The sequence below is a fragment of the Ranitomeya imitator genome, chromosome 3, assembly GCF_032444005.1.
Source record: "Ranitomeya imitator isolate aRanImi1 chromosome 3, aRanImi1.pri, whole genome shotgun sequence".
Taxonomy (NCBI): domain Eukaryota; kingdom Metazoa; phylum Chordata; class Amphibia; order Anura; family Dendrobatidae; genus Ranitomeya; species Ranitomeya imitator.
In genome coordinates, this window is record NC_091284.1 from 117,192,158 (window position 1) to 117,217,123 (window position 24,966).

General features: G+C 44.9%; 1 protein-coding gene and 1 long non-coding RNA gene across 4 annotated transcripts in view; one reads left to right on the forward strand and one right to left on the reverse strand.

Moving 5' to 3' along the window:
- Positions 1 to 24,966, forward strand: part of LRWD1 (leucine rich repeats and WD repeat domain containing 1) — a 70,161-nt gene that overhangs the window by 896 nt on the left and 44,299 nt on the right. Inside the window, exons 2-9 of one of the 3 annotated variants that reach the window (XM_069761320.1) lie at positions 3,545 to 3,633; positions 4,320 to 4,554; positions 11,074 to 11,193; positions 11,613 to 11,765; positions 12,659 to 12,763; positions 13,200 to 13,601; positions 13,721 to 13,847; positions 21,582 to 21,667. In XM_069761320.1, the coding sequence (XP_069617421.1) occupies positions 3,551 to 3,633; positions 4,320 to 4,554; positions 11,074 to 11,193; positions 11,613 to 11,765; positions 12,659 to 12,763; positions 13,200 to 13,601; positions 13,721 to 13,847; positions 21,582 to 21,667 (1,311 nt within the window). In that variant the 5' untranslated portion in view covers positions 3,545 to 3,550. Of the gene's footprint in view, positions 1 to 3,504; positions 3,634 to 4,319; positions 4,555 to 11,073; positions 11,194 to 11,612; positions 11,766 to 12,658; positions 12,764 to 13,199; positions 13,602 to 13,720; positions 13,848 to 21,581; positions 21,668 to 24,966 lie in introns of all 3 variants that reach the window. The other 2 variants (XM_069761319.1, XM_069761321.1) reach the window with 2 other exon arrangements.
- LOC138672890 (uncharacterized) overlaps positions 12,974 to 24,966 on the reverse strand; it is a 49,064-nt gene continuing 37,071 nt past the window's right edge. The window contains exons 2-3 of the long non-coding RNA XR_011319785.1: positions 21,511 to 21,640; positions 12,974 to 13,212 (exon numbers count right to left, since the gene is read on the reverse strand). This is a non-coding gene — a long non-coding RNA (uncharacterized lncRNA). The remainder of the gene's footprint in view (positions 13,213 to 21,510; positions 21,641 to 24,966) is intronic.

Sequence of the window (24,966 nt, forward strand, 5' to 3'; positions counted from 1 at the left end):
ATCAGTGATATCCATGAAAACCGCAGACGCACTCATACGACAATATTGGACGTATGAAAGAGGCCTAATAAACAGGGCTGTGGAGTCGGTATTAAATGGACCAACTCTGACTCCTAAATATATAATACATTGGGTACAGTACAATGCAGGATGTGCTGTAAATTTTTTCATAATTTGGGAAAGTTCTGAAATGTCCTATAAATGTCTGTTCTGTTCCTGATCTCAGGATCTCGGCTTTTAGTTGAGATGAATCTGTGCTGCACTTTATGTACATGCTCAGTAGAGATCAGGGCTGTGGGGTCGTAGATGAGATGAATCTGTGCTACACTTTATGTACATGCTCAGTAGTGATCAGGGCTGTGGGGTCGTAGATGAGATGAATCTGTGCTGCACTTTATGTACATGCTCAGTAGAGATCAGGGCTGTGGGGTCGTAGATGAGATGAATCTGTGCTGCACTTTATGTACATGCTCAGTAGTGACCAGTGCTGTGGGGTCATAGATGAGATGAATCTGTGCTGCACTTTATGTACATGCTCAGTAGAGATCAGGGCTGTGGGGTCGTAGATGAGATGAATCTGTGCTGCACTTTATGTACATGCTCAGTAGTGATCAGTAGGGTTGAGCGAAACGGATCGTTCATTTTCAAAAGTCGCCGACTTTTGGCAAAGTCGGGTTTCATGAAACCCGACCCGATCCCTGTGTGGGGTCGGCCATGCGGTACGCGACTTTCGCGCCAAAGTCGCGTTTCGTATGACGCGCTTGGCGCCATTTTTTTCAGCCAATGAAGGGGCGTGGGCAGAGTGATGACATAGGTCTTAGGGGCGTGGACGCCTATCGCCATGTTGTCGCTTGTGCGCTGTAGCGATTTGCACTGTGTAACACCAGCTTTTCAGTTCAGGGACGGACGGACGGAGAGAGAGAGAGAGAGAGAGAAAAAAAAAAAAAATAATAATAATTGCCATTGGCTTTGCATTGGGTTTCGTGTTTCGGTCGATCCTCGACTTTTCGCCATAATCGGCCGATTTCACTCGACTCGACTTTTGAGATAGTCGGGTTTCGCGAAACCCGGCTCGACCCTAAAAAAGTCAAGGTCGCTCAACCCTAGTGATCAGGGCTGGGGGGTCGTAGATGAGATGAATCTGTGCTGCACCTTATGTACATACTCAGTAGTGATCAGGGCTGTGGGGTCGTAGATGAGATGAATCTGTGCTGCACTTTATGTACATACTCAGTAGTGATCAGGGCTGTGGGGTCGTAGATGAGATGAATCTGTGCTGCACTTTATGTACATACTCAGTAGTGATCAGGGCTGGGGGGTCGTAGATGAGATGAATCTGTGCTGCACCTTATGTACATACTCAGTAGTGATCAGGGCTGTGGGGTCGTAGATGAGATGAATCTGTGCTGCACTTTATGTACATGCTCAGTAGTGACCAGTGCTGTGGATTCAGGAGTCGGGGAAAATGAGGAGTCGGAGGTTTGGCTTACTGATTCCTTAGCCCTGGGCCTAGCAGTGTTTTACACAGTGCTTTTTTTTTTTTTTTGCTGAGTTTTTTTTTTCTCCACATAAGGCTCTGTTCCCATGATTAGGAAGTAGCAGTGCTTTGGATGCGGTGTATGTTTGCTGCATTTTAATAACGCAGGTAAATCGGCATCCGTTCACTGAACAATACAGATTTACCGCGTCCAATACATTTAAGTGTAGAGATGCTAGTCAGAAATAGAAATTGACATACTGCGGCTTGTAAACCCGCACCGTGGGTGAGTTTACACAGCATCAAATGGAAGCACAATGGCCATGGGATGTCTATAAACCCAATCCACTGTCCTTGTACTGTACAAAAGTGCAAGTCAGCTGTGTCCAAATCAAAGCGCTGTTATTCCTGGTCGTGGGCACGTACCCTTAAAAAGGGAGTGTTTCATATTTTTTACACTTTTCTATGTATTCAATCAATAAAATTGCAAAAATGCAGAAAGAATTGACATGCTGAGGTTTAAAAACCCCCCACATACTGCAGGTCAAAAAAATCACATTTATGTTACTACTGTAAAAAGCCTACAGTTTCCTGTACGAAAGAGATCTGAAAAAATGCAGCAAAGAGGCTACATGTCATCAAGCCCTTAAAAATCGTCACGGCTATCCTGTTCGAGCAGCCATCAGGTTGCTGTCCATACACTGTTTGCAGACACAGTATCTTCTCAGCCACGTTCCCTTGTTTTATTGAAATAATATCTAGAGTATGTGTCCGCTGGTATATAGCTTTTAACGAAACTCTGCAGTCAATGTATGTGACTGCAGATTTGTAAGTGCGCGCTGTGAATATCTGGATTCTCCTGGAGCCGGCAGTCATTAGACAGCAAGTATGTGATATGCAAACTCCCGAGCACATTCCATCTAGACGTGCGTGACCTTGTGCAGTACAAGCCAAGCGAGCGAAGCTGCGCACAACCACCATTAGGTGAAGTTAAAGCTGGAACGACAGTGAGCGCAATAGGGTCTTATCAGTTTTAAAAATAATAAATAATAGATTGTGCTCACCTGGTGAGGTTGTGACACGTGACCTCTGTATTAGCTTCCACGAGATGTGATAAGATACAATCTTAGAGGGGATGTAAATTTCTGCTGCCAAAGGTCCAACATGCGATAGGAGACCAAGAAACTCTAGATTCTGTTTTTATTTGTCAACGCCTTTTGAAGTATTCATACTTTTTCATAAGGACAAACACAATGATCATGATGAGCTATGGTGCACCTTATACCAAACATCTTCCTCCTGTCACTGAGTGGAATAGGACTAGTGGCCTGATCTGGACTGGCGTGAGCCACACCAGTCTCGATGAATCTTGCCAATGTGTCACGAAGAAACAGTCTCAGCATCACTGTAATATATTGAAACATTCCAGAGTTATTGCTACATAAAGTGACACGTCGGAATTGAAAAATTGGGTTTGGTCACTATATTGTATCAGCTGTTTCATAAGAAAAAACACATACCTCCTGCACTGGTGCCATTTATGTGCTGTCTCGCGGTGCTCAGCAAGTATTGTCGTGTGCCCATTGGTGGCTGCGGAGCTCCATCAGACGGGATCAGCCTTGGACTAATCTTCTAAGACACTTCTTTATTGGCCAACAGTTAAGCTTCATCTGAAATGCTGCATCATTTCCAAGTACAACGTAAATGGTTGCAGCAATAGAGCTGGTCTGTGATGCCAGTAGTTTATGCAGCAAGAATCTGCGGTCAGGTTCGCTTGCTCATAGTTATACACAGCTTATTGTAGCCGGATATTACATTTAAGGGGATTGGGCCCTAAAGGGGATACCGGGAAGTTCAGAGTCTACAAACTGGGCATACACATTAGATGATTGTTGGCCAGATTTGAAGATTGCAGTGATGTCTGTCATACAAAATGCTGGTTGTCGTTAAATTCTGTACACTAATTTAGATAAATATGCCTTTATCCTTAATCTACCTAACTAACGTTAATTTATTTTTTGTTAAAGGTCCAAACATTTTATATTTTTTTTTAATGAAAACTCTCAGGCTTCCATGATGACCAAGCTAACAAAAGACATCCTACTGAAGAAAGGCCTACCAAAATCAACCCATCTGAAGAATGTAAAGACCCTGAAGTATGTGGATTTATAAAACTGTGCATTCTTGTGTAGATAACTATCTTTACCAGTACTAGTCATTTTTTAATTGCAATATGTCCGGCGCATGCATGGGGTAAGCGTCTAACACAAACAGGAGGGGTATTTATTTGGCCTAATTAGCTGACATATGCCAAAATATTGTCCTTTTGGACTAGTAAGTGTCTGATCCCAGAGACCTCTACTGATCATGAAAAAAGTGCTCCCCTTTCTCCTATTTGAATGAAGTGGCGCTCAATTCCAATCCTTTCAACGTCTATGGGAGTGAAATATATAAAGTGCCGCATTCGTTATCAGTAGGTTTTATAGCCTTGGAATGACGCGGTACTGTACATGTGCGACTGCTTTTCCATTCAAACTGGAATAGGAACCCAATGTTGTTTTCTTTTGTGATAAGTGAGGGTCCCATCTGCATAACCCCCACCATAAGATAGATACACGGATCGTGAAATGTGAACATGTGCAGCCGGCCTAACTAACATCCGTATAAATCGGACCACAGTGCTCGGGTCGGGAGACCCACCGAAAATCCATGGATGGGTGTCTGACTGCGCTCTTGTGCAGAGAATGGAAGATGCTATTGATTATGGTGTGCTTATATGTAATTGATTATAAATATATTGCCTTTTAATTAAGAGTAAATATATCATTCCTATTTTGTACAGTTTATCGAAAATGCAACTGGAAACGAAGGACATTGATTCCCGACTCTTCTCCCAAATGCTAAATCTTGAGTTGCTAGATATCTCCCAAAACAACCTGTGTGACCTCCCTGGAAAGCTGAATCTCCCCAAGCTCAAGGTTCTAAACTTCAGTGACAATCAGGTGGAAGATGTCACCATTCTACAGCGGTTTCCCAGTCTGGAAGAGGTGATGTACGAGGAGAATCTCTACCTGACGGTTAGTGTTGTGAATTCTGTGGCTGAATTCACTCCTGTGGTCACAAGTGGTACTGCAGCTTCTGAGCTTCCTCCCTCAGGTGTTCTGGTGAGCTCGTTGGCTGCTTTGTTATTTAACTCCGCCTGATTCTGTCTTCCTTGCTCCTTGTCAATGTTCCAGTGTTGGATCTGAGCTTCTGGATCTTTCCTGTGGCCTGCTGCTCTGCTTAGATAAGTGCTTCTTTGTTTTTTTTGCTACTTTTTCTGTCCAGCTTGTCAATTCGTTTTGCTGGAAGCTCTGAGACGCAAAGGGTGTACCGCCGTGCCGTTAGTTCGGCACGGTGGGTCTTTTTGCCCCCTTTGCGTGGTTTTTTGCTTTAGGGTTTTTTGTAGACTGCAAAGTTCTCTTTGCTATCCTCGCTCTATCTAGAATATCGGGCCTCACTTTGCTGAATCTATTTCATCCCTACGTTTGTCTTTTCATCTTGCTAACAGTCATTATATGTGGGGGGCTGCCTTTTCCTTTGGGGTATTTCTCTGAGGCAAGTCAGGCTTGTTTTTCTATCTTCAGGCTAGTCAGCTCCTCAGGCTGTGCCGAGTTGCATAGGTAGTGTCAGGCGCAATCCACAGCTGCCTTTAGTTGTGTTTAGGATAGGTTCAGGTATTGCGGTCTACAGAGATTCCACGTCTCAGAGCTCGTTCTATTCTTTTTGGATTATTGTCAGATCACTGTATGTGCTCTGATTGCTGGCACACTGTGTCACTGGATTGCCTACATAACAGTACAAGGAGCCAACCTAATGATTCTCAATAGAGGGAAAAAAGAAGTTCTGACATCATTTTTTTTTCTCAGCTCTGTGTTCAGTCTTTTTTTTCCCCTAGACATTTGGGTGTTTCAGGACACAGGTGTGGACATGAATATTCAGGGTCTGTGCTCTTCAATGGATAATCTCGTTACAAATGTGCAAAGGATTCAAGATACTATTGATCAGAAATCTATGTTAAGGCCCCTTCACACTGAGCGACGCTGCAGCGATACCGACAACGATCCGGATCGCTGCAGCGTCGCTGTTTGGTCGCTGGAGAGCTGTCACACAGACCGCTCTCCAGCGACCAACGATGCCGGTAACCAGGGTAAACATCGGGTAACTAAGCGCAGGGCCGCGCTTAGTAACCCGATGTTTACCCTGGTTACCATGCTAAAAGTAAAAAAAAACAAACACTAGATACTTACCTACAGCCGTCTGTCCTCCAGCGCTGCGCTCTGCTTCTCTACTCTCCTCCTGTACTGTCTGGGAGCCGGAAAGCAGAGCGGTGACGTCACCGCTCTGCTTTCCGGCTCACAGCCAGTACAGGAGGAGTGCAGAGCACAGCGCTGGAGGACAGACGGCTGTAGGTAAGTATCTAGTGTTTGTTTTTTTTTACTTTTAGCATGGTAACCAGGGTAAACATCGGGTTACTAAGCGCGGCCCTGCGCTTAGTTACCCGATGTTTACCCTGGTTACCAGTGAAGACATCGCTGGATCGGTGTCACACACGCCGATCCAGCGATGTCTCCAGGGAGTCCAGCGACGAAATAAAGTTCTGGACTTTATTCAGCGACCAACGATCTCCCAGCAGGGGCCTGATCGTTGGTCGCTGTCACACATAACGATTTCATTAACGATATCGTTGCTACGTCACAAATAGCAACGATATCGTTAACAATATCGTTATGTGTGAAGGTACCTTTAGAACCAAGAATTCCTATTCCTGATTTGTTTTTTTGGTGATAGAACTAAGTTTCTTAATTTCAAAAATAATTGTAAGCTATTTCTGGCCTTGAAACCTCATTCTTCTGGTAATCATATTCAACAGGTTTTGATTATTATTTCTTTTTTGCGCGGCGACCCTCAGGACTGGGCATTTTCTCTTGCGCCAGGAGACCCTGCATTGAGTAATGTCAATGCGTTTTTCCTGGCGCTCGGATTACTTTACGATGAGCCTAATTCAGTGGATCAGGCTGAGAAAAATTTGCTGGCTTTGTGCCAGGGTCAGGATGATATAGAAGTATATTGTCAGAAATTTAGGAAGTGGTCAGTACTCACTCTGTGGAATGAATCTGCGCTGGCAGCTTTGTTCAGAAAGGGTCTCTCTGAGGCTCTTAAGGATGTCATGGTGGGTTTTCCTATGCCTGCTGGTTTGAATGAGTCTATGTCTTTGGCCATTCAGATCGGTCGACGCTTGCGCGAGCGTAAATCTGTGCACCATTTGGCGGTATTGTCTAAGATTAAACCTGAGCCTATGCAGTGCGATAGGATTATGACCAGAGTTGAACGGCAAGAACACAGACGTCTGAATGGTCTGTGTTTCTACTGTGGTGATTCCACTCATGCTATTTCTGATTGTCCTAAGCGCACTAAGCGGTTCGATAGGTCTGCCGTCATTGGTACTGTACAATCCAAATTCCTTCTGTCCATTACCTTGATATGCTCTTTGTCATCGTATTCTGTCATGGCGTTTGTGGATTCAGGCGCTGCCCTGAATCTGATGGATTTGGATTATGCTAAACGTTGTGGGTTTTTCTTGGAGCCTTTGCGGTGTCCTATTCCGTTGAGAGGAATTGATGCTACACCTTTGGCCAAGAATAAACCTCAGTACTGGACCCAGCTGACCATGTGCATGGCTCCTGCACATCAGGAAGTTATTCGCTTTCTGGTACTGCATAATCTGCATGATGTGGTCGTGTTGGGGTTGCCATGGCTGCAAACCCATAATCCAGTATTGGATTGGAACTCTATGTCGGTATCCAGCTGGGGTTGTCAGGGGGTACATGGTGATGTTCCATTTTTGTCTATTTCGTCATCCACTCCTTCTGAGGTCCCAGAGTTCTTGTCTGATTATCAGGATGTATTTGAAGAGCCCAAGTCCGATGCCCTACCTCCGCATAGGGATTGTGATTGTGCTATCAATTTGATTCCTGGTAGTAAATTCCCTAAAGGTCGATTATTTAATTTATCCGTGCCTGAACACGCCGCTATGCGCAGTTATGTGAAGGAATCCCTGGAGAAGGGACATATTCGCCCATCGTCATCACCACTGGGAGCAGGGTTCTTTTTTGTAGCCAAGAAGGATGGTTCGCTGAGACCGTGTATTGATTACCGCCTTCTTAATAAGATCACTGTTAAATTTCAGTATCCCTTGCCATTGTTATCTGACTTGTTTGCTCGGATTAAGGGGGCTAGTTGGTTCACTAAGATAGATCTTCGTGGTGCGTATAATCTGGTGAGAATCAGGCAAGGAGATGAATGGAAAACTGCATTTAATACGCCCGAGGGTCATTTTGAGTATCTAGTAATGCCGTTCGGACTTGCCAATGCTCCATCTGTGTTTCAGTCTTTTATGCATGACATCTTCCGTGAGTATCTGGATAAATTCCTGATTGTTTACTTGGATGACATTTTGATCTTCTCAGATGATTGGGACTCTCATGTGAAGCAGGTCAGAATGGTTTTCCAGGTCCTGCGTGCTAATTCTTTGTTTGTGAAGGGATCAAAGTGTCTCTTCGGTGTGCAGAAAGTTTCATTTTTGGGGTTCATCTTTTCCCCTTCTACTATCGAGATGGATCCGGTTAAGGTCCAAGCCATCCAGGATTGGACTCAGCCGACATCTCTGAAAAGTCTGCAAAAATTCCTGGGCTTTGCTAATTTTTATCGTCGCTTCATCTGTAATTTTTCTAGCATTGCCAAACCATTGACCGATTTGACCAAGAAGGGTGCTGATTTGGTTAATTGGTCTTCTGCTGCTGTGGAAGCTTTTCAGGAGTTGAAGCATCGTTTTTGTTCTGCCCCTGTGTTGTGTCAACCAGATGTTTCTCTTCCGTTCCAGGTCGAGGTTGATGCTTCTGAGATTGGAGCAGGGGCGGTTTTGTCACAGAGAGGTTCTGGTTGCTCAGTGTTGAAACTATGTGCTTTCTTTTCCAGGAAGTTTTCGGCTGCTGAGCGTAATTATGATGTGGGCAACCGAGAGTTGCTGGCCATGAAGTGGGCATTCGAGGAATGGCGTCATTGGCTAGAAGGAGCTAAGCATCGCGTGGTGGTATTGACTGATCATAAGAACCTTACTTATCTCGAGTCTGCCAAGCGCTTGAATCCTAGACAGGCCCGTTGGTCGTTATTTTTTGCCCGCTTCGATTTTGTGATTTCGTACCTTCCGGGCTCTAAAAATGTGAAAGCGGATGCTCTGTCTAGGAGTTTTGTGCCCGACTCTCCGGGTTCATCTGAGCCGGCGAGTATCCTCAAGGAAGGAGTAATTGTGTCTGCCATCTCCCCTGATTTGCGGCGAGTGTTGCAAAAATTTCAGGCGAATAAACCTGATCGTTGTCCGGCGGAGAAACTGTTCGTCCCTGATAGGTGGACTAGTAAAGTTATCTCTGAACTTCATTGTTCGGTGTTGGCTGGTCATCCTGGAATCTTTGGTACCAGAGAGTTAGTGGCTAGATCCTTCTGGTGGCCATCTCTGTCACGGGATGTACGTACTTTTGTGCAGTCCTGTGGGATTTGTGCTCGGGCTAAGCCCTGCTGTTCACGTGCTAGTGGGTTGCTTTTGCCCTTGCCGGTCCCAAAGAGGCCTTGGACACATATTTCGATGGATTTCATTTCTGACCTTCCCGTTTCTCAAAAGATGTCAGTCATTTGGGTGGTCTGTGATCGCTTTTCTAAAATGGTCCATCTGGTGCCCTTGGTTAAATTGCCTTCTTCCTCTGATTTGGTGCCTTTGTTCTTCCAGCATGTGGTTCGTTTGCATGGCATTCCTGAGAATATTGTTTCTGACAGAGGTTCCCAGTTTGTTTCAAGATTTTGGCGAGCCTTTTGTGGTAGGATGGGCATTGACCTATCCTTTTCCTCGGCTTTCCATCCTCAGACTAATGGCCAGACCGAACGAACCAATCAGACCTTGGAAACATATCTGAGATGTTTTGTTTCTGCAGACCAGGATGATTGGGTGTCCTTTTTGCCGTTGGCTGAGTTCGCCCTTAATAATCGGGCCAGCTCGGCTACCTTGGTCTCTCCATTTTTCTGCAATTCTGGGTTCCATCCTCGTTTCTCTCCAGGACAGGTTGAGTCTTCGGACTGTCCTGGTGTGGATTCTGTGGTGGACAGGTTGCAGCAGATCTGGACTCAGGTAGTGGACAATTTGACCTTGTCCCAGGAGAAGGCTCAACTTTTCGCTAATCGCAGACGCCGTGTGGGTCCCCGACTTCGTGTTGGGGATCTGGTTTGGTTATCTTCTCGTCATATTCCTATGAAGGTTTCCTCTCCTAAATTTAAACCTCGTTTTATTGGTCCGTATAGGATTTCTGAGATTCTCAATCCTGTGTCTTTTCGTCTGACCCTCCCAGACTCCTTTTCCATACATAATGTATTCCATAGGTCGTTGTTGCGGAGATACGTGGCACCTATGGTTCCATCTGTTGAGCCTCCTGCCCCGGTTTTGGTGGAGGGGGAATTGGAGTATATTGTGGAGAAAATTTTGGATTCTCGTGTTTCTAGACGGAAACTCCAGTATCTGGTTAAATGGAAGGGGTTATGCTCAGGAAGATAATTCCTGGGTTTTTGCCTCTGATGTCCATGCTCCAGATCTTGTTCGTGCCTTTCATGTGGCTCATCCTGGTCGGCCTGGGGGCTCTGGTGAGGGTTCGGTGACCCCTCCTCAAGGGGGGGTACTGTTGTGAATTCTGTGGCTGAATTCACTCCTGTGGTCACAAGTGGTACTGCAGCTTCTGAGCTTCCTCCCTCAGGTGTTCTGGTGAGCTTGTTGGCTGCTTTGTTATTTAACTCCGCCTGATTCTGTCTTCCTTGCTCCTTGTCAATGTTCCAGTGTTGGATCTGAGCTTCTGGATCTTTCCTGTGGCCTGCTGCTCTGCTTAGATAAGTGCTTCTTTGTTTTTTTTGCTACTTTTTCTGTCCAGCTTGTCAATTCGTTTTGCTGGATGCTCTGAGACGAAAAAAGGGTGTACCGCCGTGCCGTTAGTTCGGCACGGTGGGTCTTTTTGCCCCCTTTGCGTGGTTTTTTGCTTTAGGGTTTTTTGTAGACTGCAAAGTTCTCTTTGCTATCCTCGCTCTATCTAGAATATCGGGCCTCACTTTGCTGAATCTATTTCATCCCTACGTTTGTCTTTTCATCTTGCTAACAGTCATTATATGTGGGGGGCTGCCTTTTCCTTTGGGGTATTTCTCTGAGGCAAGTCAGGCTTGTTTTTCTATCTTCAGGCTAGTCAGCTCCTCAGGCTGTGCCGAGTTGCATAGGTAGTGTCAGGCGCAATCCACAGCTGCCTTTAGTTGTGTTTAGGATAGGTTCAGGTATTGCGGTCTACAGAGATTCCACGTCTCAGAGCTCGTTCTATTCTTTTTGGGTTATTGTCAGATCACTGTATGTGCTCTGATTGCTGGCACACTGTGTCACTGGATTGCCTACATAACAGGTTAGTAGTCACATCACATTGTGTTTGTAGCCATAGTTAGACCTGAAGAACTTCATCTTCTTCTCTTTGTGCTCTCAGGTGAGCGACAATTACAAAGTTTGCTGTCTTCTCCCTAAGCTTCGGAGGCTGAATAATAAAGATATCACATCCCTAGCTAATCATGTTAGGTTTGTCAACCACAGGGAGCTGAGCAGCCGGGTGAGTACACAGGACGTTGCTGGTTATTTATCTGCACTGTCTCATATTAACCAGACATACACATATTATTACTGCATTATTATTATTATTATTATTATTCTTATTCTTATCCACCTCTCGTGTCTCCCCTTTTCCTCATAGTTTGTAAGCTTGCGAGCAGGGCCCTCATTCCTCCTGGTATCTGTTTTGAACTGTATTTCTGTTATGCTGTAATGTCTATTGTGTGTACAAGTCCCCTCTATAATTTGTAAAGCGCTGCGGAATATGTTGGCGCTATATAAATAAAAATTATTATTATTATTATTACTGCAGCGCATTGTATAAAGCGTATGCACAATGGATAGAATCATAGTCACAAATGTTGTTTCATGAGGATTTTCAGTGTATTGTAAAGCGCTTTCATCGGATCTGTTCTGTAGGTTGAATCGTATTGGGAAAAGAACTACAAGGACAAAATGCCTGATGAGCCGACTCCAGCAATGATCAAATCTATCAGCAAGGAATTTCTAAAATCTGTGGGGAATCATGTAAAGTATGGACCAAGTTCACTCAAAGACTTCACCAAGTGGAAAGTAAGATTTCACACCGTATATTTATTGTACTCCACAATGTCTTGGCTTCCATTATTGATTGAGAAGCCTTTAGGCCAGATTCACACAAACGCAGTATGTTGCAGTTTTATTTATTTATTTTCACCTAAAGCTAGGAGAATCTTAGAAGGCTCTTCTCCGTTTCAAGGATTATTGCTCCAATGCCTCAAGGAGGCAAAAACAAAATGGCAAAAAGAGCTTTAACTCATCCTCCCGGTGCCCAGCACTGCTTCTCTGGTCTCTGTTGATCGGCTGCAGCGGTGCCATTATGTTGAACATGCTACAACCAATCTATGAGCTCAGCAGCCCTCCATATGTAGACGACACAAGTAGCTAAGCTCAGTGATTGGCTGAAGTGATTTTGGCACGATGATACCTTTGCAGCCAATCAACAAAGACTGGAAAGGGATAATGTAAAAGTTTTTTTTTTGTTTTTTTTCCCTCCCAGAATCTTTAGACTGTTAGACTTTTAAAGACGATGACCTCTTTATAAAGGAGGGTGAATCTCCTGATTCTTTTATTTATTCCTTGTTTTGTCCTAAAAAAAAGATGCATCAAAATCTGCAGCGAATTTAGGGCCCAATTCATCAATGACTTACTCTTAATTGGTGACTTTTTGTTTTATGACAATTATTAAAGGATTCGTACCTTTCTTCTGTTTTTGTTCTTGTTGCCAGTTATTACAAAAACAAAAGCGGTTGTTTTTTTTTTGTGTGCGCAAAACATAACGAATGACGAGCCATTTTGAAGAATTTGGTGGGGAAAAAAACAGCATGTGACAAGATGAATCTAGGGCTTTAGTTTTACAATGATAAAATTTTCTACAGTTGTTTTTTTTGTTTTTTTTTTTTTTTTTTCATTTATTCTTAATATAGGTGCAAATTATTGCTGACCATTTAATATCATCTTTGTTGGGTGAAGAGAACAGTCACAAAGAGCCCCCGTGTGAGGAAGTGTCTTCAGATAGTGACAGTACAGAGGTGGGCTTCATTCTGGTGTCTAACATTCTGCAAGCTGTTAAAGTATTATACATGTAATGTAAAGGATGGGGAAACTACCATGTAAATGCTATCTAAGCTCTTCCTGACATGGCCAATTTCAGTTTTTGCATTTTCATTTTTCTTCTTCCCTTCCTCCAGGAGCCAGAATTTTTTTTTTCTTTTCCTGTGTACACAAAGATGTATGAGGGCTTGTTTTTTTTTTTTTTTTTTTTTGCAGAACGAGGTAAACTTTGAAATGACACTTTGATTTTTTTTACCGCAAAGTGTTCTGAAAAACAGGTGGGGGTGTGTTTTTATTTTTTATTTTATAATTGTGTATACGTAGAAAAATGTGTGCATGATACTTACTTGGTCTTCAGATACAAATTTACAGATACACCGACGCAAGCAGCAATTTACTCTTGCTGTTCTACAGGCTCCGGTAACGCCTGGTAAGAAACAAAGACAAAACACAGAAAGGGATTCTGAGGTCCGATCTCCGTCTAAGAGGCTCCGATCAAATGCAGAAACCAATTGCATAGCAAGAACTCCACCCAAGAGACTCGTGACCAGTGCTGGGACTGGCCGTGAGGCGGCATCTCCAACTAAAAGACTTAGGTCAAGTGAACTGCTTCCTATTGTACTGTCACCAAAGAGGTTAAGAAAATTACCAGTAAGCCCACTCAAATCGACTCCAGACTCTTATAAAATGTATAGTACACCTGATAAGGCACAAGCCACACGGGGATTATTAACACCTACAAAAGTGTCTTCAAGGAGCACAGCAACCAAACCAACAGTGGGCCAAACGGTGACTAGTGGGAAAGAAAAGAAGAAAGTGAGTTTATATTACATTTAAAAAGTTTAACCCCCCCCCCCCCAAAAAAAAAAAAAAAAAAAAAACAAACAAAAAAACTAAATTTAACAGATCTTAACCGTTTTGTTTTTTTCTTTTAGAAACCATTTAATTTGGAACCCCTCCATTTTCTTCAGACTCATAGCAAAAATAATGAGAGCGATGATTTCCGCACTCAGTTATGGTCGTGTGCTTTTGAACCTAGCTTCGATTCTACTTCAAGCAAAGGTGAGAAAATATCAATTGAAAAAGGAATGTACCACCTAAATCTTCATCTTACTAACACAAAACAGATATCGAACCATTTCCTTTCTTCTCATCTGTTTTCGTTGCCTGATTTATGTATTTCATTATTTTCTCTTCGCCACAACAGCACCCACTTGAGAGAGGGGATCCGCCCCTAGGAACAGGAAACCCTATGGAGAGAATAAAAGGGGCGGTCCCCCTCGCTCCCACAGTTGGTTTCCTGTTCCTACGGGAGACCTGGAGAGAAGAGGATTCCCAGTCTGGACGCCGCTTGCGCGGTTTACCTGAATAGGGACGGCAAGGGCTCCAGAGCTGGAAGCAGCGTCGGGGGTCCTGTCTCAGCTTCCCCCCTCTGCTGGCAGGTACAGTGAGGCCAGGATCGGGGAGGCGCCTGGCTCACGGAGAAGCATCCAGCAGACCTGCGGGCCGGACCGCTGGGGTAAGACCCTGTGACGCCAGCCTCGGGTGGCGCACAGGCAGCGTGGGGCCAGTAATTTCTCCCCCGGAAGTATTACTACAACTTCCGGGGTGATGGAGGAGGAGGAGGACGGCGCCTGCGCGATCGCTGGATAGAAGCGCAGGCGCACACAGCAGAGCCGCAACCCGGATGTAGTGGTCACTTCCGGGTGCGGCAGGAAGAAGATGGCGGCCCCCATAACAAAAGGACGCCGGCGCTGATTCCCGGCGTCCATCATGGCATCTCCTCAAGAGACAACGTTGCCTTCTTCTGAAGTTAACGTTGTTACACCAGGAAGTCGGACTAGCAGCCGCAGATCATCCTCCAAGAGCACCAGGGAAAAAAGATCGGACCGGTCAGCTCCTCCATCTGTGCCTCCATCTCCTCCTCTCCAGCCGGTATTATGACAGCTTCAGGGGTGAGTGTGTGTCTACCCTATTTTAAGCTGATTATACTCCCTCTTTCATCTAATTCCCTAGGTTAAAAGAACAGGGAAATCCGAACATAAGCAATGTGCCTTATGCTCTCAGCCGCTCCCGGATACCTATTTAAAAAAGTTATGCCAGTCTTGCATCGAATCCACCTTACGAGAGGAGTCTTCAGTAAGGTCGGATGATATACGTAGCATGATAAGAGAGGAGTTGCGAGCTTTTCGAAACTCGGATAAAATTCCTGGAAGTAGGAAGAAATACAGCTCTCCTATATCTGAACAGTCATCTGAGGTTGAGGATAAGGAGTCGGATAGTTCCCAAGAGGTTATATCCTCGGAGGGTGAACAGGATACATGTTTCCCTACAGAAAGCATTGACAATTTAGTCAGATCAGTACGTAACACCATGGGTATGGAAGATACGAAGACCCTTAAAACACCACAGGACGTGATGTTTGCTGGCCTGTCTGAGAAAAAGAGACCTTCCTTTCCTATTATTCCAGCAATAAAGGAGTTAGTCAAAAAAGAGTGGGAAAGTCCGGGGCAAAGAGGGTTGCTGTCTTCTTCAAAACATCGCTATCCCTTTAATGACGAGGATTTCTCCAAATGGGTAAAAGCCCCAAAAGTAGATGCGGCAGTGGCATCCACTTCTAAGAAATCTTTATTGCCTGTTGAAGATTCAGGATCCTTGCAAGACCCGCTCGATCGGAAAGCAGACTCCCTTTTAAAAAGAGCTTGGGAATCCTGTACAGGAGCTTTTAGACCAGCTATCTCAGCCACATGTACTGCTAGATCCATGATGGTTTGGTTGAATGATCTGGAAGAAGGCTTAAAAGGTGGCTTTTCCCGTAATAAACTCATGTCATCTATTCCGTTAATTAGAGGAGCAACTGCCTTTTTGGCAGATTCCATCCGATTAGCAGCCAAATCAGCAGGTCTAACCAACGCGGCTCGCCGCGCCTTGTGGCTAAAGGGGTGGAAAGGAGATCCACAAACAAAATCCAAGTTATGTGGTCTGCCCTGCCAGGGTGAGTACCTATTTGGTACTCAATTGGATGACATTCTTACCAAAGCGGGTGAGAGGAAGAAAGGGTTCCCCAATAACACTTATCTTCCATCTTATAGGAGAGCGTTCCGAAAGCCCATGTTCAACAGAAGACGGGACTATAAAAACCAGGACCGTTGGGCTAGTAAGGACTTTAAGCAGAAAGGAGCCTTCTTCGGAAAACGCCCTTTCAAACCTGAGGATAAACCCCGCTAGGACAGATCTACCCGTTGGTGGTAGGTTGTCCTTCTTCTCCACACAATGGCTGGCAATAACCTCTAATTCATGGGCAACTAGCCTTATAACTACAGGCCTAAAACTAAGATTTTCTCAAGTTCCCCCGGACTCGTTTTGTTTGACTTCCTTAGGTTCACCATCACAACAAGAGGCCTTGGAACAGGAAATAATAACTCTCCTGTCCAAAGGAGTATTAGTGGAAGTCCCTTTTCATCAAAAAGGAAGGGGATTTTATTCCCCTTTATTTTTGATTTCAAAACCCGACGGATCATACAGAACAATAATTAACCTTAAGAGACTAAATGTCTTCTTAGAGAACCAAACTTTTAAAATGGAATCCATTCGGTCAACTATTAAGCTTCTGTTTCCCCATTGCTTCATGGCAGTTCTTGACCTTAAAGATGCATACTATCATCTTCCAATCTTCAGAGAGCATCAACAATATCTACGGGTGGCAGTTATGGTCAAAGGTCAGATACGGCATTATCAATACACATCAATGCCCTTTGGACCATCAATAGCCCCTAGAGTTTTCACAAAACTGATGTCAGAGGTAATGTCATATTTGAGGTTAAAAGATACCCTCATAATACCCTATTTAGATGACCTATTGATAGTCGGGAACTCTTTCTCAATGTCATCAACGCTTATCTGATTCAATTTCATCCTTACAGGGGTTAGGGTAGTTAGTGAATTGGGAAAAATCTAAATTGTCCCCCCACAACTGAGCAAAAATTTTTAGGAATTATTCTAGACTCTACAAATCAAATGTGCTTTCTTCCCGAGTCAAAACAAATAGCAATCATAAACAAAGTACAATCAGTGATTAACCACCCCCTAATTTCCCTAAGAGAAGGTATGTCCCTTCTTGGTTCCTTCACTTCTTGTATTCCAGCTGTTCCGTGGGCCCAATTCCATAGCAGGAAATTGCAGTATACAATACTTCGTGAGGAAGAAAGGTTACATGGCCGATCAGATACTCGTATTTCCTTAACGACAGACGTGATACAATCTCTCACTTGGTGGATAAATCCGAATCATCTTTCCAGTGGGGTCCCCTGGGTGGTTAAACAATCAAAAACTGTTTTCACTGACGCCAGTCCTAGTGGTTGGGGAGCACATTTAGAAAACCAAATAGTGCAAGGTCTGTGGTCTCCTAGAGAATCAGATGATTCTTCTAATAAAAAAGAGCTGAAGGCTGTTTATCATGCCTTATCTGAATTTCTTCCGCAGCTACACGGAACACATACAAGAATCTTCTCAGACAACATGACAGCGGTAGCATATATAAACCACCAAGGAGGAACAAGATCGGAAGGACTCATGTCTATAGCCAACGATATTCTAGCCATGGCAGAGGAACACCTCCTGTCCCTATCAGCGCTACATGTGAGAGGAATCGACAATTCGAGAGCAGATTTCCTCAGTCGCCACACTCTCCACCAAGGAGAGTGGGTTCTAAATCGTCGTATCTTTTGTATGATAATAAAAAAGTGGGGCACTCCCGAGATAGATCTCTTTGCGACAAGACAAAACAGGCAAGTCAAAAAATTCGCATCATTGTTCCGATCTGACAATCCAGATATCTTCGACGCCCTACAAGTACCATGGGTATTCAAGAAGGCATATGCCTTTCCCCGCTGATACTACTTCCGACAGTGATCAGGAAGATAAGGGAGGACAGAGCAAACGTGATCCTAATTGCTCCGTTCTGGCCCAAGAGGCCATGGTTTTCCTGGCTGAAAGCCATGTCAATCTCAGACCCATGGATCCTCCCGGAGGATCGGGATCTTCTCTTCCAGGGCCCCTTCAACCAACCTCAGGTGAAGGGTCTACGGTTAACAGCCTGGAACCTGAGAGGCAGCTGCTAAAGATGAGAGGGTTCTCCAACAAAGTGATTGACACTCTACTACGAAGTAGAAAAAAGTCCACTACCTCCATCTATGCAAGAGTGTGGAAAAAATTTCTAAACCTCTACCCAACGGCCCTGTCAAACGAAATTCATATTCCTATAATTCTAGAATTTCTTCAAAAAGGGCGCGATCTAGGTCTGGCAGTCAGTACCTTAAAAGTACACATTTCTGCGCTGGGGGCTTTATATGGTCTTGATATCCCAGGTAATAAGTGGGTAGCCAGATTTGTTGCAGCATGCCAGAGGTCAGAGACAGTTCGAATTCCCCATGTACCACCTTGGGATGTTAATTTAGTTCTCGAAGCTCTTACAGATCACCCTTTTGAGCCTCTACATTCAGCTCACATAAAACATGTCTCCCTCAAGACAGCTCTTCTTGTCGCCTTAGTATCAGCGAGAAGAGTAAGTGACATACAGGCACTATCGATAGATCCTCCCTTTATGTCTATATTCCCAGATAGAGTTGTCCTTAAGACAGACCCTTCATACTTACCCAAAGTATGCACTAAATTTCACAGATCGCAAGAAATTTTCCTTCCCTCCTTCTATGATAACCCTACAAGTCAGGAAGAACAAAAATACCACACATTAGATGAGGAGAGCCATATTAGCCTATTTGGATAGGACTAGTGCCTGGAGGAAGAGCAGGGCTCTCTTTGTTTCTTTCCAGGGTCATAGAAAAGGAGCCGGAATCACGAAGGGTACTTTATCTCGGTGGATTTGAGATGCAATATGTCTGGCCTATTCATCCAAAGGGGAGAATCCGCCTGAGACCATAAGAGCACATTCCACCCGGGCGATTGCATCATCCTGGGCTGAACGAGCGGAGGTTCCGATAGAACAGATATGTAAGGCCGCAACCTGGTCTTCGCCTACTACCTTCTATAATCACTATAGATTAGATCTATCTGCCTCATCTGACTTGTCCTTCGGTAGATCAGTCCTTAACACGGTAACATAGTAACATAGTAACATAGTTAGTAAGGCCGAAAAAAGACATTTGTCCATCCAGTTCAGCCTATATTCCATCATAATAAATACCCAGATCTACGTCCTTCTACAGAACCTAATAATTGTATGATACAATATTGTTCTGCTCCAGGAAGACATCCAGGCCTCTCTTGAACCCCTCGACTGAGTTCGCCATCACCACCTCCTCAGGCAAGCAATTCCAGATTCTCACTGCCCTAACAGTAAAGAATCCTCTTCTATGTTGGTGGAAAAACCTTCTCTCCTCCAGACGCAAAGAATGCCCCCTTGTGCCCGTCACCTTCCTTGGTATAAACAGATCCTCAGCGAGATATTTGTATTGTCCCCTTATATACTTATACATGGTTATTAGATCGCCCCTCAGTCGTCTTTTTTCTAGACTAAATAATCCTAATTTCGCTAATCTATCTGGGTATTGTAGTTCTCCCATCCCCTTTATTAATTTTGTTGCCCTCCTTTGTACTCTCTCTAGTTCCATTATATCCTTCCTGAGCACCGGTGCCCAAAACTGGACACAGTACTCCCACGGTGATCCCTCCCAAATGACTATCTCTGAAAGTCTCTCAAGTGGGTGCTGTCGTGGCGAAGAGAAAAAAACGGATTACGTACTGGTAATGCTCTTTTATAGAGCCACGACAGCACCCCTTCACTTCCCACCCTTATAGGTTTTTTATTTAGAAGCACGGTTAAGGGTGTTTGGTTCTTGTAGTTAGCCATACTTAAGTTAACTAGTTATAAACGATGATATTGAATGACCTACTAAAGTCTGGTGGGCGGTTCCTCGCAATCTCTGTAAACCCAACTGTGGGAGTGAGGGGGACCGCCCCTTTTATTCTCTCCATAGGGTTTCCTGTTCCTAGGGGCGGATCCCCTCTCTCAAGTGGGTGCTGTCGTGGCTCTATAAAAGAGCATTACCGGTACGTAATCCGGTGTTTTCTATACATGATTATGGGTGCAGGCATCTTTTTTTGAATGGTGCCTCATGGGTGTGGTAGTGGCTCATTGACAAGTATGAGGCATGCTCTATGGCAGTGGTGGTGAACCTATGGCACGGGTGCCAGAGGGGCACGGAGAGCCCTCCTTGTGGGCACGCGCCATCGCCATTCCGCATCAGTGGACTGGGGCCGGTGGGTGAGGAGCCTGGCAATGACAGCCCTTCAGCTGGATCTGCCAGGTCCATACGCCGCAATACGTGCTGCTGGCCAATCAGAGGCCAGCAGCTGACGCCGTCTTACACGAGACTGAACGCATGGCAGTGATATCATGCGGCCCTGCGTCACTTGGACACTGAAGTCAGCTGCCAGCTTCAAAAGATGAATCGGCGCCCCGGGGGAGAGGAAGGAAGGTGAGTAGCAGTGTTTTTTGTTTTTTTTCTATGCGTTGAACAGCGGCTCTGGGAGCATGGGGTGACATTTACAAGGATGGGGGCATATATACCAGGATGAAGGGCATATGCAAGGATGTGGGAGCATATACCTGGATGAAGAGCATATGCATGGGTTGGGGAAGCATATACCAGGATAGGAAGCCTATTCCTTTATTTCTGCAGTCTGGTACCCCTGCTCCTGTCTGTGGCTGCTCTGTGCATGAGTTGTTCTTTCTAAACTAAAACCTCAGTATTCAGATTAAATTGCCGCGTTGGCACTTTAAAATAAGTGGGTTTTGGGTTGCAGTTTGGTCACTGCTCTGTGGCCTGTGCAAAGATTGTAACACAGGAAGGAGGAGGAGGTGAGAAAGTCACGGTCCATGATGTAACCCTGTGTTAACAGAAAAATGATTTATTCTCACAAACTTATAACCCAATTACCCCCAACACCTAAGTATTTAAAAAAAAAAAAAAGAGACCTGGCATATTATGGAAATGTCATCCAGCATCTTACACTTCATTACATTCATACAACTTTGTGCCAAAGAAAATGAAGCACATCAACTCCTTAAAAAAAAAGTGCAATAGTAGGCAGTAAGTTGCTACCTACCTGCCTGTTGTGCCAGGCGCCATTCTCTGCCAGCACAGTGGTCACAGACTTCTCTGCTAATGTCACCTCAACAGAGCAGCAGTTTCTTTAACTCTTAACAGGGTGGGACTACTGGTGTCATGCTGATTGACAGCCATCTCTGCTGCCTAATTGGAGGAAGTTGGCTGACCATCAGCATGACACCACTATGTCCCGGACATCCCCTTTAACAGCCCATGTTGTCCTCTGCACAATGACCCCTGCACTGGTTACAGATCATGACCAAAACACTCTTTTTATTGAAGTTAATTACAGTTACTTATGATGCTGTTCTGTTAGCAGCAGTTCATAGATATCGTTTAGAGCAAAGAAGGAAAAGGTAGCGATGGTTGTCCCTCTTAATCTTGTACAGACCATACAATAACTAGAAATATAAAATCAGAAAAGATTAGAAAAAATTATGTGCTGGGCTATACTGTCAGTCTCATAGACTTTGACAATTTCACCACCACTCCATCCACATAGAAACCACAGGAGCCCACCCTCAATCTCGTGCTTATTGGTTGGTCCAGTGCTGTTCTGTAGACAGTGAATACATTTTGATTCTGGGAAAACCCACCTGATATCTTCCAGTGTTCTTGATCCACAGGTTGCACTAGAAGATATTCTAATGGATGCTTTCTTTTTCAGTTATTGCCACATGTGGTGGAGGATCGGTCTGTGTTATTGATTGCGAGACTGGGAAAGTTCTGAAAAAGTATAAAGTACCCGGAGAGGTAACCTTTGTGACCTTTTTTTGATTTAAAAAAAAAAAAAGTAAGTTTTATCGAGGTATAAACATAAATAACCATATAGAAGGTACCAAATCCCATGAGTACAGTGATTTTTACAAAAAGTAAAGACACATTAGCATACAGCATATGAAAAAAAGCATTTTTCGGACTAGAAGACTCCACTTTTTTCCACCAAATTTGGTAGGTAAAATGGTGGTGCGTTTTATAGCCTGAATGTAGCTTACGGATGCAGGGTCGTCGCTGCAAGATCCTGGCAACAGCCGGAATGGAGCGATGCTGCTGGCCCTTGGCTGGAAGGAGGGAGTGTTCTGGAGGTTCTTGTCAGGAGCCATTGATCTCCCATCGGTGGGCTTAAAGAAAGTGTCGCCAGTGTGAGGCAGGAGCGTAGTGCCCGGTGCACACACAGGCTGCAGGAAAATGTAGCTGATGTCGGCGCATGCGTAGATTAAGATTTCTACTCGATGAGCTGAGATCTCAATCTGCGCATACGCCACCTCCAGCGCCATTTTCCTGAAACCACCTCCGAGAGGTCAATATGTGCAGCGGGAACTCCGTTCCTGCCTGACACCGCCGGCGTTTACTGAAAAGCCCACCGCTGGGAGATCATTGGCATGTGCCTCACACCGCCCCATTCCTGTCGCCAACGGCTTCCTGCTGCGGTGACCCCGATCCTGGCTCCTGTGACCCTGCTTCACCCCTGTTGCTGGACCAAATTTGCCCCTTCCATACATTTTGGACACTGGTCATCCTATCTGAGGTTCACTTTTAGTATAATTTTTGGAGTTCTATGTGCTCCATGGATAAGTGATTGGGATCTTTTCTGGCCACATTAATAGACAGATTTCCAGGGGATTCTGAAATATCTTCCCATTATTCCTGGGAAATAGTCCCCATATCCCTTTCCCATCTAGACCCGATTAAAACCATACGATCCCCTAAAATATTGGATAGCAAAGATTTGTACATTAAAGAAAACAGGCAGTTGCTTTCGCTTGTACAATATATGTAGTCTAGAAGCCTGTTGGAACAAATGGTGAGATTGGATGTGCTTTCCTGGACCCTTGTATGTGCCTTAACCCCTTAGCGACCGCCGATACGCCTTTTAACGGCGGCCGCTAAGGGTACTTAAACCACAGCGCCGTTAATTAACGGCGCTGTGGAAAAAGTAAATAGCGCCCCCCAGAGTCGGATTTTCTCCGGGGTCTTGGTTGCCGGGGGTAGCCGAGACCCCAGAGAACATGATTCGGGGTTTTTTTTACCGACCCCGCATTTGCGATTTCTTATTAATTTCTCTGTCCTCCGATGTGATCGCACATCAGAGGACAGAGAAAAGGGGTCCCCGATCTCCCCCCGATACTCACCTGTCTCCCCCGGTGCTCCTCATGGCTCCCGATGGGCGCCGGCATCTGTCTCCATCTGCCGGCAGGCAGGAGAAGAGCAGTTGGGGCTAAAATTAGGGTTAGGGTTAGAGCTAGGGTTAGGGCTAAATTTAGGGTTAGGGTTGGGGCTAAATTTAGGGTTGGGGTTGGCGCTAAATTTAGGGTTGGGCTTCTTTCACACTTACGTCGGTACGGGGCCGTCGCAATGCATCGACCCGACATACCGACGCACGTTTTGAAAATTGTGCACAACGTGGGCAGCGGATGTAGTTTTTCAACGCATCCGCTGCCCAATCTATGTCCTGGGGAGGAGTGGGCGGAGTTACGGCCACGCATGCGCGGTCAGAAATGGCGGATGTGACGTACAAAAAACGTTACATTGAACTTTTTTTGTGCTGACGGTCTGCCAAAACACTGATCCAGTGCACGACGGACGCGACGTGTGGCCATCCGTCACGATCCGTCGGCAATACAAGTCTATGGGCAAAAAACGCATCCTGCGGGCACATTTGCAGGATCCGTTTCTTGTCCAAAACAATGGATTGCGACGGATGCCAAACGACGCAAGTGTGAAAGTAGCCTTAGGGCTAGGGTTAGGGTTGGGGTTAGAGTTGGGATTAGGGTTAGGGTTGGCATTAGGGTTACGCTTGGGAATTAGGGTTAGGTTTGGGATTAGGGTTAAGGTTAGGGTTGTGATTAGGGGTGTATTGGGATTAGGGTTAGGTTTGAGGTTAGGGTTGAGATTAGGATTAGGGGTGTGTTGGATTTAGGGTTTTGATTAGGGTTATGGTTAGGGTTGACAGGGTTGTTTTGGGGTAAGGGTTGTGATTATCGTTAGGGTTAGTGATTAGGATTATGGATCGGGTTGGGATTAGGGTTAGGGGTGTGTTGGGGTTAGGGTTGGAGCTAGAATTGGGGGGTTTCCACTGTTTAGGTACATCAGGGGGTCTCCAAACACGACAGCCAATTTTGCGCTCAAAAAGTCAAATGGTGCTCCCTCCCTTCTGAGCTCTGCCGTGCGCCCAAACAGTGGGTTACCCCCACATATGGGGCATCAGCGTACTCTGGATAAATTGGACAACAACTTTTGGGGTCCAATTTCTCCCTTGTGAAAATAAAAACTGTTAGGTACATCAGGGGCTCTGCAAACGCAACATAACGCCCACAGGCCATTTTATCTGTCTGCATTCCAAAACGGCGCTCCTTCCCTTCCGAGCTCTGCCGTGCGCCCAAACAGTGGTTTACCCCCACATATGGGGTACCAGCATACTCAGGACAAATTGGACAACAACTTTTGGGGTCCAATTTCTCTTGTTACCCTTGTGAAAATTAAAACTTGGGGGCTAAAAAATCTTTTTTGTGGAAAAAAAAAATTTTTTTTTTTATTTTCACGACTGCATTCTAAACTTCTGTGAAGCACTTGGGCATTCAAAGTTCTTACCACACATCTAGATAAGTTCCATGGGGGGTCTAGTTTCCAAAATGGGGTCACTTGTGGGGGATTTCTACTGTTTAGGCACATCAGGGACTCTCCAAACGCGACATGGCGTCCAATCTCAATTCCAGACAATTCTACATTGAAAAAGTAAAACGGCACTCCTTCTCTTCCAAGCTCTGCGGTGCGCCCAAACAGTGGTTTACCCCCACATATTGGGTATCAACGTACTCAGGAGAAATTGCACAACAACTTTTGTGGTCTAATTTCTCCTGTTACCCTTGTGAAAATAAGAATTTGTGGGCAAAAAGATCATTTTTGTGTAAACAAAAGCGATTTTTTTATTTTCACAGCTCTACGTTATAAACTTCCATGAAGCACTTGGGGGTTCAAAGTGCTCACCACACATCTAGATAAGTTCCTTAAGGGGTCTAGTTTCCAAAATGGTGTCACTTGTGGGGGGTTTC